Here is an 18,803-nt window from a genome sequence, read left to right on the forward strand (position 1 = left end):
ATACAAAAACTGTCTTCTTCACGTAATCTCACAACTTTCTCTCCAGAATCTGGGCAGGATTTGAATCCACAGTTATTCCCTTTTTATGTCTCTGAAAAGTAGAAATTGTTTTCAGCAAAATGGCAGTATACTCTTAAAGACGTCCCTGCCTTAATATTCGCTTCTAATTTCACTTTTCAGCACTGTGATAAAACGCGTGGCAGCATTCCAACAATTTTGTTAAACTAAATATTTAATGACCTCCAAACTTCTAAAAGACTAAAAAGGACTTTTGTTTAAAATGTACTTTCAGAGTGTTGAAATTTTGTCTAGCAGGGTGTCAAAAACAAAGAAAGCTGTATTATTAATTAAAGGGACACATGTGGCATTCAGGCCCATATACAATAGACATTTATTTTTCCTCCTTTAAATGCATTAAGAAAAAAGCAACCAATTAGGATACACTTGTTACTATGCTGACTTCATTTTTAAGCAGCTAAACAAATTATTTCACTCGTACAGAAGCAAAAAAGATCTGTAGATTAGCAATCTGGTCCAAAAAAAAAAGGAAATTCTCATACTTTCTGGTTGATTACTTAAGACATACATACATGTTCTCTTTCACGTAACTGTAGCAACCTTCATCCAAATTTCACTACGTACCCTCAACTCAGCTGCCTATGACAGTCCTCAACAGAAGACCTGATGACACATCTCAGCCAATCACCAATTAATGTTGTTATGCCTGTGTTAACAGTTATTTCATTTTTATGTACGTCATTCATGAATCTCTTTCATTCCTATGTTCCAGAATCTAATACTTATAAATAAATGTTGTCAGCTTATCATCAGGTCAATTGTTCTAAATATGCCCAGTTTGGTTGTAAAAGGCATATGTGTATTATCTTTCTGAAACACATGAAAGAAGAAACATTATTAGAAGTAGTGCAACTTTTCCCAATTTACAGTGGGTCTCAGGTTTTCTGAAAGGAAAGTGAATCAGAGGAGATTTAATAGAGGTGTTCAAAATCATGAGGAGTCTGGAAGAAACTTCCCATTGGCGGAAGAATCCAGGACCAGAGGACGCTTGAGTGATTGGCAAAAGAGAGAAAAACTTTTTTACGCAACAAGTGGTTAGGATCTGGAAAGCACTGCCTGAGCATGTGGCGGAGGCAGATTCAATCAAGGCATTCAAGAGAGAATTGGATAATTATCTGAAGAGAAAGAAATTGGAAAGCAATGGGGAAAAGGCAGGGGAGTGGGACTTGGTGAGTTGCTCTTGCAGAGAGCTGGCACAGATGCGATGAGCTGAATGGCCATCTTCTATGCTGTAACCATTCTATGATCCTATCACTACTTGACAACTTGTAACATCTTTCAGCATCATTGTGCTATAAGTGTCATTTTAAGAAAATGCACTGCATCTGCACCAATATGTAAACCAATGCACCATCTTTCTTAAAACTTTTCAAAGGAAACCCATGCTTACACCTTAACTATTAGTTGTTAAATGTTTAAATATTTTCCTCTTTGGATTTGTGCTTATTCTTTTCATGAAACAACATTAATACAAATCAGCACAACTTGAACAAAATGTTACATTAATGAGGGAACAAGAGGTATTAACAAGAAATAACAAGATTATTTTATTATTTTAACATTTTTCTGTTATTTTACTTCCATCTTTTAACATCCTGGAGGATTCCTGTGAATAATGCTTCATAAAAGACTCTACAACTACAAAAAATGTAATTTGCCTCAATGCCACGGGGAAAATATGAGCCCCAAGTGTTTAGAATATGTTTTGCTAGCTGAAAACCATAATTCATCTTTAGAAGAGGCAAAACAAAATAAATTAGTGAACCAGACCAGATGAGGAGATGTGAACAGGTTTTGAAGCTCTCAATATCATTTGTATGGGAATGCAGAAAAACATGATGTGAATCTCATACTAAAACACCTGAGGGTTTTAACATCCTTAAAATTGAAGTCATGAAGCAAGATCAACAAAGAACCATTTAGGAAAAAGTTACTTTATTGTTTTAAGTTATCAGGTTTTAATGAATGAGAGATTGCTCGCATGCATGGCAACAACTGTATGAGTCTCAGTACCAGTGGGGATGCTAGTCAGTGATTTAACATGGAATGTTAAAAGAGTAATTAGAAAACACTGACAAGCACTTTACAATAGTACTTCTGGTAAGAGTGAACATCACTGTTTCATGTGCTTTTCCTTATGGATAAACATCAGCTTTTTGTCCCCCAAGAAATGTTCAGCAGCAGCACAGTGACTCTTTATAGATTGCCCTGTAGAGATGCACTTGACAGCAGAAACAGGTATCAGACAACAACTTCACCCCACAGCATTTAGAGCACAAATTAGTGAGGTTTCTCAGTTATCTATGGAACAGTCACAAAACTTGGGGATTTTCTAACAATTGCCTTCAAAGATAAATGCAACTGAAAATGGATCTGTGGATTTTTTTTAAATTAATTTGGATGAGTTATTGAAAGGAGACGTGAATTTTCTGCTTCAAAATAAATTAGCTACATGCACACTACTTGACAACTTGTAACACCTTTCAGCGTCATTGTGCATTCTAAGCAAATATAAAGTTTCAGTGCAAACGCCATTATAGCTAAAGTAATAAACAAAACTTGGATGCATGAGGACCAAGTCAAACCTTAGAACTGTAGTTTGAAAACTGCTTATGTGACATTATGGGTAAGCAATTTATAAGATCAGTATAATATGGTTTGGTGAATGTGGATATTTGTGATGCTATATTGGCGAATACCTTTATTACTTGTTGACTAAATATTAGTCCAGCACTAAGCACATTGACTATAGATTTCTCATACTACTGATAACTTCACTTCAAAAGTACTAAAACAGTACTACAACCTCTATCACAGCAATGATTAAATATTTTTTAAATTCTCATTCATACCAAGGATAAATTTACTACCGCTTAGACAAAATAGCAATCATTCTTACTTTTCTCAAATAAACCACAGTATCCTCCCTGGATACAAAATGATTCATATTACATGATTAAGACGGTGGAACTAGACATGCCATACGTACACAGATATTTGTAGAAACACACACCAGATAGGCTCTATTGTCGCACAAATTCTCCAAAACATACAAATATTTAGGAATACATCAACATGCAACTTTTTTCTTGAATGCTTTACTCTTACTGTTCATTTGGGTCTATTTTAAATAAAGGATGTTTGAACAAAATAATTGATAGTTTCATTAAAAGACTATAAAATATTCATTTGATCTAATTGTGCAAAGATCTTATGTTGTTTAAAATATCCTAGGAATTAATCATGACTGTAATTGTGTTAACTATATGAAGTTCCTCTTTATTCAGCTGAACACATTTTTATTTATAAACAAGTCAAAAAATGGGTAGGGTATTGAAAAGTGTTGAGTAAAATTTGTGATTTGACACAAAATTAGATAAAATATCAAACATTTACTTAGACAAGAAATATATGAAAGTACATCTAAAAGTGTTTTACTGGATGAATAATTCCAAATGCAGACTGAGGAGTCTGAAACATATAAATTGGAACAAATCTCCAAGGTTTCTGATTTTTCTTTAACTCTGCAACATAATTTTTTTCCAAACTATTTTGAAGTGTGTCCAGAATTGAAATATTTTATTGTGTTAAACCACTTATGCAAAATAGATATTTCATTCCGAATGGTGGTAAACTTCAAAGTGTATGATGGTATCTTGGAATGCTATTACTGGGCTTAGATCATACCTAAAAATGGTCAAATTTTAAAGGGGCTTAGAAGGAATGCTTTGGCAAAATGCAAGAATGTGACGAAGAATGTATAAGATCAGCAAAACTTCTTCATTGTAAGGTTTATGAAATATTTCAGCTGGGCTTTTTAATGATTTTACTGGAGCTCACATCTTCAAAAATAAGGTATTTTTTGTGCCTTAGCATCATCCTATTTATAAGGTGATGCCACTGAATTGTTAGTTGGTATTGAGCATACCTCATAACTACATGGTACCAACATCTGGGCTGCACTTCCAGAAAAATAATGTATCTATTCATAACTGTAGAAATGAGGCAGTGTCTTGAATGACTAGACCGGGCTAGACCTCAAGGTCATCCGGTCGAGGCCTGCTACTCCCTCTGCTGCTGGCTCTACTGGGTGGTCTCTGCTCCGTGAGACCAACAGGCTGCAACTCAGTTACTGATGGTAGCTTTTGCATGGTTGGATGTTCACCATGAAAATCAAATGCCTGTGCATGGGAGTTAGAAATGTTGCTACCAGCCTGACCAATCCTGTTTTGTTCGGTGCTGTAATTTGCCCAGTTCTGTTCATTAGCTTGCTTATTGTAGCTTCTGCAGGAGGACATATTCCTCTCCCCAGTAGCAAGCTTGTATCCAGGAGGGGATATGGGAGCAGTCGGTGAGGAGCACCCATTATAATAGGCATACTTTGAAGAGGAGGAGTCTTTGAGAGGATTCAAGCCCATTTTTTGAGAACCTTGAAATAAATGACTATTTTGTTTAACACGATCTGCTAAATTTTTGAAGATAATGTAGAACAGCTCTGCCAGGTTCAACACAGCTGAACCAACAGATACCACCAACATGAATATGACAAAGATGGTCTTCTCTGTGGGTCGTGAGAGGAAGCAGTCTACTTTGTGTGGGCATGGATACCTCTCACAAGTGTAAATTGCATCCAGCATGAATTTGAAACCATAAATGCACCATTGAATTAACACAAAAGTCACTTCAAAAATGATTTTAAAGATTATACTGACTGCATAAGTATGCAAAAGAGATCCTTTAATTTTAATTCTGCCTTGCTCCTCCAGACCATATTTGATTTTCTTTAGTTCTAATTGTTTCAAGGGGAGGCCCACGTCTTCACCTTCTTCTTGGAGTATCTTTAAATGTTTTTCTTTCTTAGATATTCTTTTCTCTTTATGAGAGATGAGAAAGACATGGGCTAGGTAGATCAGAGTGGGTGTTGACACAAAAATAATCTGAAGGACCCAGAGTCGAATGTGGGAGATAGGGAAGGATTTGTCATAGCAGACATTATCACAACCTGGTTGCATAGTATTGCATCTGAATGCAGACTGTTCATCACTCCAGGCAGATTCTACTGCAGTTCCCAGGACCAGGATACGAAAGATGAAGAGCACAGTGAGCCATAGTTTACCTCCCGGAGTCAAATAATACTGTGCTTTATTCAGTAGTTGTCCTAGAGCACTCCAGTCACCCATCCTGCTTTAACCTTAACTGTAAAAAAAAAGACAACAATTATGTCAGAAGAATTCACAGTTGCTTAAAACTTTTGTTCATTTTAAAACAAAGTTGACTTTACATTTATGTACTTTCTTTAATAATGTTCTTAGCTGAGAGTTTTGTGATGTTATCAGTCCTTTATTACACCAGTGCTGTGTTCCGAAACCCCATTTAACATTAATGATATTCTATGTACAAATCCATTTTAATAAGTATAAAAATTATGATTAAGACTAAATATATGAGATCAAGTAAATCAATCATACTGTAAAAGACTCTCCAACATGTCTAATGAAATAAAATGTAACAAGATAATGTTCCCAATGTTTTGATAAGTATATGTAATGAGGTTTATGTTTAGTCAACTGACAATAATTTAAAATGGTGCAATACTCTAACAAGTTTTCATGTTTGTGCCATTTCATATTAAGGAATAAAAATAGCCTGATGGCACAATAATAAAATTTGGTAGACATTTATTTGTAAGCAATCAAAAGGGCTTACAGAACACTTTCATGGCCCTCTTTTAATCTTTACAACTATTTCATTTTTGTTTCAAAAATACCTGTTAGAATCAAATCAAATTTCTTCTGATAAATAACCAGACTTAACACTGAATATGTAAATAGCTGTCATACTTTCCTAAAAAGCTCAATATGCACATATGATTTAGTTAAAAGTTTTGCAGCATGCTATGATCAGTGTGCTGGTATGAAGAGAAAATAATTTATCATGCAGCAGATTTTCCTAGTTTGTTATGAAAACATATCAGAATTTAACCTGATACATCAATCATTACAGTACTGGCAATCAGCTAAGAAAGGCACCTTTAAAGCTGATTTTGAGACAATCTGAAGATAGGCTTTTTAGCATGGAGCCCCACTTTGGAAGGCACGGAAAACAAGGTTAGGAAATTTTATTCAAGTTTAAGGAAGGTGAAAAAGAATAATTGGAATATTAGTGAGATATTAGGAAATGCTAAAAAATGAAAAAGCAGCAAATTGCGCAAAAGCTGTTGAGTACAAAAGGATGGCAATCTGACAAGAAATATTTATTTTAAAGTGTAAAATTGTTCAACTGTTGATTTTTGTAGCATGTTATCATACTAATGAAGCTACTTTTGGCATTTCTTTTGAATAAATAGGATTCAATTTCTCTAATATAAAAGCAAAATACTGCGGATGCTGGAAATCTGAAATAAAAACAAGAAATGCTGGAACCACTCAGCAGGTCTGGCAGCATCTGTGGAAAGAGAAGCAGAGTCAACGTTTCCGAAGAAGGATCGCTGACCCGAAACGTTGACTCTGCTTCTCTTTCCACAGATGCTGCCAGACAAAGAAGAACAAAGAACAAAGAAAATTACAGCACAGGAACAGGCCCTTCGGCCCTCCAAGCCTGCGCCGATCCAGATCCTCTATCTAAACCTGTCGCCTATTTTCTAAGGGTCTGTATCTCTTTGCTTCCTGCCCATTCATGTATCTGTCTAGATACATCTTAAAAGACGCTATTGTGCCCGCGTCTACCACCTCCGCTGGCAACGCGTTCCAGGCACCCACCACCCTCTGCGTAAAGAACTTTCCACGCATATCCCCCCTAAACTTTTCCCCTCTCACTTTGAACTCGTGACCCCTAGTAATTGAATCCCACCTCTTGGAAAAAGCTTCTTGCTATCCACCCTGTCTATACCTCTCATGATTTTGTACACCTCAATCAGGTCCCCCCTCAACCTCCGTCTTTCTAATGAAAATAATCCTAATCTACTCAACCTCTCTTCATAGCTAGCGCCCTCCATACCAGGCAACATCCTGGTGAACCTCCTCTGCACCCTCTCCAAAGCATCTACATCCTTTTGGTAATGTGGCGACCAGAACTGCACGCAGTATTCCAAATGTGGCCGAACCAAAGTCTTATACAACTGTAACATGACCTGCCAACTCTTGTACTCAATACCCCGTCCGATGAAGGAAAGCATGCCGTATGCCTTCTTGACCACTCTATTGACCTGCGTTGCCACCTTCAGGGCACAATGGACCTGAACACCCAAATCTCTCTGGACATCAATTTTCCCCAGGACTTTTCCATTTACTGTATAGTTCACTCTTGAATTGGATCTTCCAAAATGCATCACCTCGCATTTGCCCCGATTGAACTCCATCTGCCATTTCTCTGCCCAACTCTCCAATCTATCTATATTCTGCTGTATTCTCTGACAGTCCCCTTCACTATCTGCTACTCCACCAATCTTAGTGCCGTCTGCAAACTTGCTAATCAGACCACCTATACTTTCCTCCAAATCATTTATGTATATCACAAACAATAGTGGTCCCAGCACGGATCCCTGTGGAACACCACTAGTCACACGTCTCCATTTTGAGAAACTCCCTTCCACTGCTACTCTCTGTCTCCTGTTGCCCAGCCAGTTCTTTATCCATCTAGCTAGTACACCCTGGACCCCATGCGACTTCACTTTCTCCATCAACCTACCATGGGGAACCTTATCAAACGCCTTACTGAAGTCCATGTATGTGACATCTACAGCCCTTCCCTCATCAATCAACTTTGTCACTTCCTCAAATAATTCTATTAAGTTGGTAAGACATGACCTTCCCTGCACAAAACCATGTTGCCTAACACTGATAAGCCCATTTTCTTCCAAATGGGAATAGATCCTATCCCTCAGTATCTTCTCCAGCAGCTTCCCTACCACTGATGTCAGGCTCACCAGTCTATAATTACCTGGATTATCCCTGCTACCCTTATTAAACAAGGGGACAACATTAGCAATTCTCCAGTCCTCCGGGACCTCTCCCGTGTTTAAGGATGCTGCAAAGATATCTGTTAAGGCCCCAGCTATTTCCTCTCTCGCTTCCCTCAGACCTGCTGAGTGGTTCCAGCATTCCTTGTTTTTAATTCAATTTCTCTAGATGTGTTTGTAGTCTAAGGGTTAAATAGCATTCCTTGAACAAGAAGCACAATAAAATGATGACAGCTTTCCTGATGTATCAGCTCGCTCGTCTAGGGAGTAGATGGCCCACACAAACCAGGGAAGGTCTTAGGTTCTGTACCACCTGCACCACTTTAGCTGATCTCAGCTCAACTGGGACACAGCAGTGTCACCATATTTGACCTCAGCACCTACGTGAGGAGGGAGGAACGAATTTTAAAATCTGCCAGCGTTCCCATTTTTAATTACTATATAGTGACCTCAACTGTAAAGCATGTGCTCAATATATAGGGTGAGGGCAAAATGGGGCTCAGCTTGAGATGCTTCCTCCCTTCCTATAGTCAAATTGCCTGCTCTTACTCATTGTCTCGGGTCATATCAAAAATGTCTATTTGGGTGATGTACTATAGAGAGATGTAAAAGTGGAGCTGCACTCCAATAATGGGTCAATATGTTCAGAGATGAGCATGCAAGGGGAAAAGGTTGGTTGAAAAAAGAGAAAATAGAATTTTAAAAATGACTGTGCACAATTACTTTATTATGTTGTTTAAATATATTCTTGCAAAGATGAAATGAGTAGGTTCTTTAACAATTTAACATGTTTCTTTTCTGTAAATAGCAGAGACAATACCATTTTGGAATAATCACAAGAATTTAAGCATAGGTACAAATCATGCTTAGCAGGTCTTGTCTGGGCATACTGACCTGATTATGTTCACAGAAACAAACCATAAAGAGCAGGTGACAAGATTATCATTAAGCCTAAATTTTAATATTGTCATCTCTTCTTACTACACATAATGTTCCAACATTTTCTCATCAAATGGGAAATGCTGTTTATTTGATTGAAGCTTTTAATCTGCATTAGTGTTATTAATGTTATGGGCATTCAAACTTAACAGAAGAATCCATTCTCAGATTTTGACTGCTCAATCTAAAATTCTGGTAACATATGCAACTACGGTATGACTAAAGACAATGTTGTAAATGAAGTAATTTATTATTTCATAAAATGATTCAGATAACCCAGGTTTATATGAGCAAATGTGTCAGCCTTGACTCAGTGGCATTACTATTGAATCAGAGGTTGTGGGTTCAAGCTCCATTCCTGAGACTTGAGCACATAAGTTAGGCTGGCACTTTAATACAGTAATGAGAACCTGCTGTACTGCCAAAGGTACCGTTTTTCAGATGAGACAATAAACCAAGGATTTCTGCCCTCTCAGGTGGATGTAAAAATAATCCCATATCAAAAGATCAGTGGAGTTCTCCAAGTGACCTGGTCAACTCTTATTCCTCAGCCAAAACCATCAAAACAGACAGAGGGTAATTTTCAACATCAGCAGGGAAAACAATTGGTGGTAATGGATTAGCTGCCCATTATACACCTTGTCACAAATTGGCAGTGTATTTAACAGATCCATTACCACCAGTTTTCCATTCTTACCGAAGTTCAAAATTATCACCATTATCTGTATATTTATCTCAATGGTGGTTATTGGATCCTTCGATGTGTAAATTGGCTGTCTCCTTTGCCTACATTACAACAATGACTACACTTCAAAAGTACTTCATTAATTGAAATGTCTCAATGGGGTGAAAGGCACTATATAAATGCACATTTATTTTCTCTGTCTTCTTTCAATAGAACATACATTATTGTTGGTAAATTGTCTTTTCCCCTTTAGGCTTACTTTGACTCCTCAGAAATCTCCAATCCTCTGAATCCAGCCTCTGGTGCAGCCATCCTTCCCTCCCTCCCTTTGGTGGCTGTGTCTTCAATTGCTTAAGTCCTGCTGTTGAATCGCCTCTGTCAGCCCATCTACCTACTGCCTCTCCTTTATGACTGCACCCTGAAACCCAGAGTTTTGACCGAGTTTGTCGTGTTCTCTTCAAATTTCTCCTGCTTTGATTTGTTGTGTGTTTCTCCTCATGACTTTGTGAAGCGCCTTGGAATATTTTTCCACATTAAAGGCGTTATTTAAATATAAGCTGTTTTTCTCTGACTTTATCTGGAAGGTGTTGCTGATGTATGAGTTAGAAGTGCTGGACACCCTCTGGGCTTTCATTCAGAAGGCCATTTTTTTATTGTTAATTTTAATAGCAAATCTAGCAGGCAGTCAAAGTAGACCTTGTACTCACTAATGTCAAGTGATTCCTGTTGAAAAGGTGGACACAACAATCAGTTTTGGGAGCTCAGCTCATTTATTCTTCTTTCTGGCCAGTAATGCTAACACCAATTGTACCACTGTATCATCACCACAAAAGTGGGATCAATAAACTCGAATCAAGACCATGGTCATTTCCAACCCAAATGACTGTTGGACATAAATTTGCCAATTAAACTGTTGGCAAAGTCTTAAAATGGTAATTTTCTACTTAAAATGTTACATCAGGAAATGAAACAAAACTGATTGTTGGACCTCGAGAAGGCATAAGAAAACAATAATGTACTTGTGGTTCAGGCAGTATGGCAGATATAGTATGCTGGGATTAAATATCTAGTTTTATAAAACGATAGAAACTGCAGTAGGCCATTTAGCTGCTTGAGCCTGTTCTGCCATTTATTCAGATTGTGGCTGATTTGCAATGTAACTCCATGGGCAGGATTTTGAGCTCCCGCCGCAGTCAGGATCGGGAGGGGAGTAGGGGGCAGAAGCTAAAAATAGCCCTGCCAGCCAGCGTGCCAGTTCCCAGGTCCAACCTGCCCCCAGGCCATTTTCGGGCAGGTGGGGGAGGTTGCAGACAGCAGGACTACCTGCCTGCACATGACAGGTAGCCAACATGGCTCATTAAGGGCCACTTAAGGCCAATGAAAGGATTTTCCAGTTGGCCTCCAGATCTTCACAGGAACCGGGGGGCCATTTTAGGTGTCTGGAGGCAGCCTCCCAGTGGCAGTCAGGGGGCCATCACGCCAGGCAGGCCATGAGGCCCTCCTTGCCTGCCTGGATGCTGCTGCAGTCAGAGGCTGTCCTGCAGAGGGGCTTCCCCACCAAGTAGTGGCCTTGCAGAAAAAAACATTTTTTATATAAATTTTAAAAAGTTGGAAGGAGGGTGTCTCCATTTTGTTGTGCCTGCTCCCTTACTTAGCTTCTGTTGCAGACAGCTTGCTGCTCCTTTCAAGCTGGAAGGCCTCTAATTGACCCTTTATCTTCCAGAGCCTGTCTGCCATCCTTAATTAGATGTCGAGCCTGCCCTCTCACCAGTAATTGGCTGCCCCGGGAGAAACCACAATGAGTGACTGTTTTCCACCGTGTGGACTTCTGACCGACATTTGAGCCTGAGGGTTCAGAAGTCCACAGGGGAAATCCTCATATCCTTTGCCTCATATCCCTTAATACCTTTGGTTAACAAATATCCATTGTCATGCAGGCCCCCACCTGCCAAGAATAAGGCATATTAATTTCACCACATGGACATTAAATTTCAAATTGTTGCTGGGAAGAAGAGAAGGCCTGTTACAAGGACTGCCAGACCTTGGCTGAAAAAAAAAACATTTACATACTAACAGACATTGAAGGTAGGGAAGTACATTCCATTCCCTGCTAAGATGATACAATACACAGAGCCAAGACATGGTCAGACCAGTTAGTCACATGATTAACCTGCTTGGCAACCTGGGGGTTTCTGAATTGTACAGTTTGAACTGAGAGCCTGCAGAAAGCAGAATGCTCCTGGACTGAAGAAGACCTCCTGCCTGTCTGTTTTCTCCCATATCTTTCTCACAAACCTCTAAATCCACTGAAAGCGCATGAATCCCAAGAGAGAAAAGTCTCCTACAGTGAGCAAGGTTTAAGAAGAATACTGGGCCCAAGAAAAGCAAGATCTATCTACAATCAAGAACTCTACAGTGAGCTCGAAGAACCGTAACAACAACTCTTCAGATATCGCCTCAAACTTTTCCACTTTATTTTTCTTCTGCTCTTTTCTGTCTCTTGCATGTGTGTATCACATATGCATGCTAGCATGGGTGCGTCATGTATTGGTAGGAATTAACCAAATTAGGGTTTAAGTTTAATAAATTTAAATGTTTCTTCTTTAAACCTAAGAAATCCTGTTTGTGCTAGTTTCTTTGCCTTATAATTGGAAAGCTGTGAACAAGAATTCACCAAGGTGGAGCTGAGAATATGAGGTGTTTAAATATTAAACCCTGTTACAGTAAGATCAGGTGAAGGCTGAAGGGAACCCTAGACCTCTTTCTCACCTGGTCATAACCCCATCAATCTCAGATTTAAAATTAACAATTGATCTAGCATCAATCGCCATTTGCAGGACAGTTCCAAACTTCTACCATTCTTCATGTGTAGTAGTGTTTCCTAATTTCACTCCTGAAAGGTCTGGCTCTAATTTTGACTATGCCCCTAGTGCTAAATTCCCAAACTAGTGGAAATAGTTTATCTCCATCTACCCTATCTATTCCCCTTAATATCTTGAAAACTTCAATCAAATCTACACTGCACTCCTCCAAGGCCAATGTACCTAAGGCGTGGTGCCCAGAACTGCTCACAGTACTCCAAATGTGGTTTAACCAGGGCTTTGTATAGCTGAAGCATAACTTCCACCCCTTGTATTCTAGTCTCTAGATATAGAGGCCAACATTCAGTTAGCCTTTCTGATTATTTTCTGTACCTGTTCATGACATTTTAATGATTTATGTATCTAAGCCCCTGTGTTTCTTTGGACCTCCACTGTTTCTAGATTTTCACCATTCAGAAGGTACCCTGTACTATCCTTTTTGGTCCAAAGTCCTCATATTTGCCTATATTGAAATTAATTTGCCACAGTTTTGCCCTGCACCATTTTATCGGCGGCAGCGCAGCCTCAGGGTGGCTCCCCGCCACTCAGCGACAGAGCCTTAATTTAAATATTTAAATAAATTATAATGAATGCATAAACACTTACCTTGTCCTGACGGCTGACCCACACCAATATTCCGACCAGTGGCCGGAACTCCTGTGCCTTCGGATCTCCATTTGGAGATCCAAGGTGTAAAACTGGTGGGGAGGGAGACAGTGGGGAAAACTCTTCCTATTGGTTGCGGGGATGATGGGAAGGGGTTGAGGGTCAGAGGATATAAAGTTCCTGGGGGAAAGTGCAGGATCTGAATAAACCTTTTTTTGGGAGAGGGCAATTTATATATAGATTACTCATTGTGGGGGAGTGGGCGGTGGTGGTGCGGAAGAGGGGATTCAAAGTTGCATTAACTTTTTATTTTTATTGTCCAGATACCGGGACCTTTAAAAATTTTAATGTAACTGAAGGGCTTGAAGCCCTTTAAAAATGGCAAATGCACCTGAGCAGTGGAACCGGACGCCGTTGCTGGGAATAGAGTGGCCGCCCCCTCTACATCATTTGGAATGGGCGCTCCGCCCCTCTGTGTAAATCAACCGCCATGCGAAGTATAGCGGTGGCTGTGCAGTGCACATCTCGCGTGCATCGCACCTCTTTTGTTGGCAGCAAGCTTTAAAAATTCAGCCCAGACTAAAACTGTGACTGTTTAGTTAGGAGGTGTATGCTTGTAACGTGCAACCCTAAATAAATATAAAAGTGTGTAAAGATAGGCTCCAGTTCTATCTTTCACCCGTTGGCTTTCTGGAATAGAACACCTTGCAACTTTCTTTTCATACACCCTTCTTGTAGCTCTTTCTGTCTGTTTGTCACCTTTTGTTGCTCTTTGTATCCTTCCCATTTGTCAGGATCTGTGTTATATTTTGCATCTTTGCATGCTTTTTCTTTCAGTTTTATGTTGTCTCTTACCTCGTCCATCATCTAGGCTGTCTTTTTTGATAAGCAGAGCTTTTGCACCTTCGGGGCATAAACTGATTCTGTATCACATTAAATTCTTTTTTTGAACATCTCCCTCTGATTTTCTGTCATTTTACTCATTAAAATGTTTTCCCAATTTACTGTGGACTGCCTCTGTCCCATCCCATTGAAATCAGACATACGTAAATGTAAAATCTTAATAGTTGTTTTGTGTTTTTCCCCTTCAAACACTAGTTTGAACTCAATCATATTATGATCGCTATTACATAAATGTTCACACACTGTCAGGCTGTTAACTAAATCTTTACTCATTACTAAATCTGATATGACATGCTCCTTTGTTGGTTCTAAGACAAATTGTTGCTGAAAACTATCCCAGACACACTCCAAATATTTAAAAATAAATTTCTTCAGATTTTTCAAATTTGTTGGAAATGTTAGGTGGGCTGAAGTGAATGATGAGTTTGTATTTGAAATGAACAAATCTATTTTGATTTGAGAAGTTATAATGCCCACATAAGTTCCTAACTAGAACAAGTTCAATAGAGATGTTTAGTGGAAGTTTATAATCACATGTCATTTGGTGCAAATGTAATGTTCTAATACAGAATAGTTATGGTCAGGAAGGGCAGCTGCTGCATGTTCTTTAGGAATTTCGTGTTAAGTATGATTCACGCACAGTAACTATGAGGTGTCAGACTAACTAAGTCATTTGGTTGAATCCACGATTCAAAAATGAAGGAATCATTGCACAAATTCTGTGGTTACTGTAAAGATGTTTTCCATGTCAGCCAATTTGTCTATCATGTAATTGAATATATTTTCTTAAGCAAAACCTTTGTGCAAATAAACTTTTGGGTGTAAATTCAATTATGAATTGGTAATAAATTAAATTGCATTTTCACAATCTGACAGTGGAAACTTCCAAGCGTCCTGTAACAGCAACCTTGAAGGAAAAGATGTGTACAACTTAACGCTCTTTATTTGGCAAACCGGGAAGCTCTTCATATATTAATTGGTGCTTTAAAATATCACGGTAGTAAACCAGAGCTTTAGTGGGAGGTGGGGTCGGGGAGGTGTTAGAGATTGGCAACTGACAGGAAGAGCTGGGTTTTGGATCAAATGTGACATTTTAATGATTTTATAGGGGTATAACATACCTTTGTACATAAAGGGCCTTTAGGGAAAAACACTTTTAGATTATTATATAAATAAATGGTTTAAGATGTAGTCAAAACTCTCTTGACTCACTGCCTTCTCATACTCCGGAGTTTACTGTCTGCGACCTCTCAACCAAATCTTGTTCCTGATTTATTCAATAACTATCGTTTTATGCCCTCTCGAACAAGTGTCCATACTATATATACAGTGTAGGTCATTTTCAGTACACTCCTGTGAACGGTATCATTCTGAAAGTTCTTTTTGGTTTCTTTGATATTCAACTGGTACTGATGTAAAAGGATACAAGCGTACATTGAGTAAGTGCTGTAATTAAAACCGAATGATCAGGAGTCAGTGCCTGGTATCAGCGTGTGATCATTTCATTTATTCAATAATTTACCAACATAAACAGTATTGTGAAGTGTTTTCCTTTTAAAGGACCAACACCTTTTGACTTCATATAAAAGTACACTCAGTGATTTTGATGCGTTTTTCTCAAGCAAAATGCGGAATTTTACAATCTGCGTCTAACCTTAGATGAAGTCCTTATCACTCCCCTCTCCACATCTGTTTTGGTCTGTATTGTTTTCTGAAATGAAATCTACGCTGGCCCATTACTCACTCGTTCACTAACCTTAACTCATTCATGTCCGGCCTGACACTTCATAATGTGCTTTGTACTCCTGCTGTGCCTTTGCTCACTAATATGCAGGTAATACAATAAGTAGAATATCATTTGGGTGATTTGAATTCTGGTCCATTTCTTGTGAAAATACTAAAATAGCTAGGGTTTCTTCTCTGAATGTATCACTTCACTGAAATGGCTCAAAACACAACTAAAGCACCTGCTGACCATCCCTCCCCGGGATACGGAAAAGTTTCACTTCTCTTCAGTACAAGTGATAAATTGCAACACTTTGTCTCTCCGAGGTATCTTTTTCAGAGTTGACAGGAGGTTATGGGGCTGGTAGTATAGGTCAGGCCGTCAGCTATTATTTTCAAGCTAAAATAAAGCGCTTGGTTAGCTTTTAAGGGCAGTAAGACGTTTAAGATGAGAAAGATTACATATTGAATATCTCAGAGAGTTAAGCGAATTCAAACTAACTTAAAAAAAAACTAAATCAGTTCATGCAACGATGCTGCACATCGGGCTGACTGCTTAAAGATGACAGGAACTAGCTCACCAAGTTTAAAGAACAGTCATATCCATCCCTTTCATCTGCTCTCAAACGCACACGTTCGTTGGGATAAGTAAATACTGAGTAAGTTTTGTAAATTCAAGACTGGGAAGATTAACCTTCTGAATTGTAATGCGTTTCTCTGCACATATGGGCAGAGATCTCTCGTACAGCTGGTTTGCATTCTTTTCATATTCCTTACCATTCTGTTGTGCAGAGCAGTTTTTAAACTATTAATCTTTATTAAGTAGGACGGTATCACTTTAAAACACACGATACGTGGACGAGAAAGATTTACTTTCAATAGTTCGTATAATTCGCTCTTCAAATCCACAGTGGTGGAGCAAAACTCCAGCAACTTGTTTTTGTTTTTAAAAAAAGTTTTGCAACTTACCAGCTAAGTTTTGGGAGAGACCGTGGAAGAGGATCAGGTCGGAGGGAGCAAAACTAATCAGCCGAACGTTGCTCCACTTCTAGATGAAGTGGAGCCTGTGCAATCACTGCTCGCCGATTTTAAAGCTCTTTTAGCTCAAAAAAAAAGTTTTTAGAGTCATCTGACTCTTACGTCACGGCTTCTGATGAACTCTCCGAAACTTTCAAGGATTCAGCGGCCGGTTGTCGCTTTACCTCAAGCTTGTCCAGAATTCTCCCTGGCAGCTCCGGGGCTGTACGGTCCGTCTATCCCAGTTGGAAGCACAGAACCTTTATATATGGTAGCTGTTCCCAGTACATCCCATAGTGTGATCCTGGAAGCTGCTAAGCATGTTTTATTTTTTTAAAACAACGTTAATGCTGTGATTCATTGAATGTACTTTATTTTTTTACACTTAGGAATGTTTCTCGCTCTAACCCAATATTTACTTCAAACAAATGTAAAACAAAACTGTACCAACTAATAAAGCACACGTAGGCCATTTGCTCGGAAGTCTCATCAAGTGATTTAGAAATCTGCAATATAATGCCACGGAGGCCTGGTGTTTAATCATGATGTTGATGATGTTTAATCATAGAGTTTTCCACCATCTTCTGCTTTTATTTCAGATTTCCAGCATAAATTAATTGTTGTCTTAATCCACAAATTAAAGTAACTCCACGAGCCAAACTCCGCACTGTCTTTTCCAACCGTATTCTATAGAGGATGCAAATTTTTAAGAAAATCATTATTCACTAGCGACTCCCAATAAAAGGATGATGATATTTAGAGACATTATTTAGATCGAATGGATAGTTGATCCAGTATTGTGGCAATCCAATTGTGCTTTAAAATATAAAACTTTATGATATCGTTCAACATTATAATCTGAAGCCCTCAAGGATTTATCACTAACGTAATAATTTGCTGCCAGGAATATAAATACGATTAACGTTGAAAGGTTTGTTGGTATTATCCATTCAGAACCCGCTAGAAAGGGTAACGGATAGGGTCGACAAGGGAAATATTTCAAAGGGAACAGAAAAAAGTTACCCATTTGACTTCACCAACGTAAGCTAGACTGTATGATCAAAATATTTTTGACTCAGTTGTATTTTCCATTAAAATACAGTCTTGTCAAAAGATTTACAAAATAATAATACGTTTTTATTGCATTCTGGAACCTCACAAGCTGAGTTGAAGTATTTTTACTTGTTCTGGTTTAAAATCTCCTTGACATTCAAGGGACTTATAAATACTAACTAAAGCCATTAACTGTTTGGAAGTGCCATTAAGTGTCAGCCACCGCTCAGTTGGTAGCATTCATGTCTCTGAGTCACCCGAGTCCCTCTCCACAGCTTGAGCACAAAAATCAAGGCTGACACCCCACTTCAGTACTGAGAGCGCTGCACTGTCGGAGGTGCCATCTTTCAGGTGTGATGTTAAACTGAGGTCCCATTTACCTGTGGAGAGAGAAGCAGAGTTAACGTTTCAGGTCAGTGACCCATCTTCAGAACAAGGGTCTTCTGAAGAAGTGTCATTGATCTGAAACGTTAACTCTGCTTCTCTCTCCACAGATGCTACCAGACCTGCTGAGTATTTCCAGCATTTCTTGTTTTTATTTCAGATTTCCGGCATCCGCAGTATTTTACTTTTATTATTATGTCCCATTTACCTGCTCACCTGTATGTAAAAGATCCCATGGCACTATTTGTTAGAAGAGCAGTAATGGCCTTTTTTTTTTACCCTCAATCAACTTTACTAAAACAAATTATCTGGTCATTATCACATTGCTGTTTGTGGGAGTTAGCTGTGTGCAAATTGGCTATTGTGTTGCCTACATTACAATAGTGACTACACTTCAAAAGTACTTCATTAACTGTAAAGCGCTTTGAGACGTCCGGTGGTCGTGAAAAGTGTTATATAGATACAAGTCTTTCTTTTAGGTGTATAGCGTTCCAATTTCCCTACAGCAAATAAACTGAGGGTAGTAAACGAAACCACACTAGTTATATTCCAGGAATTCTTCATGATTCAACCCTCAAAGCACTGTAAATACTTA

At 38.7% G+C, this 18,803-nt stretch overlaps 1 protein-coding gene across 1 annotated transcript; it reads right to left on the reverse strand.

Moving 5' to 3' along the window:
• Nucleotides 1-404: 404 nt before the first annotated feature.
• Nucleotides 405-16,969, reverse strand: gja1b (gap junction protein alpha 1b). Its single transcript, XM_068025409.1, has 2 exons — nt 16,724-16,969; nt 405-5,274 (listed from the first exon to the last, which is right to left on the reverse strand). The coding sequence occupies exon 2, from the start codon at nt 5,256-5,258 to the stop codon at nt 4,110-4,112; it is 1,149 nt and encodes a 382-aa protein (XP_067881510.1). The 5' UTR covers nt 5,259-5,274; nt 16,724-16,969; the 3' UTR covers nt 405-4,109.
• Nucleotides 16,970-18,803: the final 1,834 nt, after the last annotated feature.

The sequence above is a fragment of the Heterodontus francisci genome, chromosome 3 (assembly GCF_036365525.1).
Source record: "Heterodontus francisci isolate sHetFra1 chromosome 3, sHetFra1.hap1, whole genome shotgun sequence".
NCBI classification, from domain to species: Eukaryota; Metazoa; Chordata; class Chondrichthyes; order Heterodontiformes; family Heterodontidae; genus Heterodontus; species Heterodontus francisci.

Coding starts and splice junctions, on each gene's coding strand:
- gja1b (XM_068025409.1), bottom strand. CDS start 5,258: ATGGGTGACTGGAGTGCTCTAGGACAACTACTGAATAAAGCACAGTAT.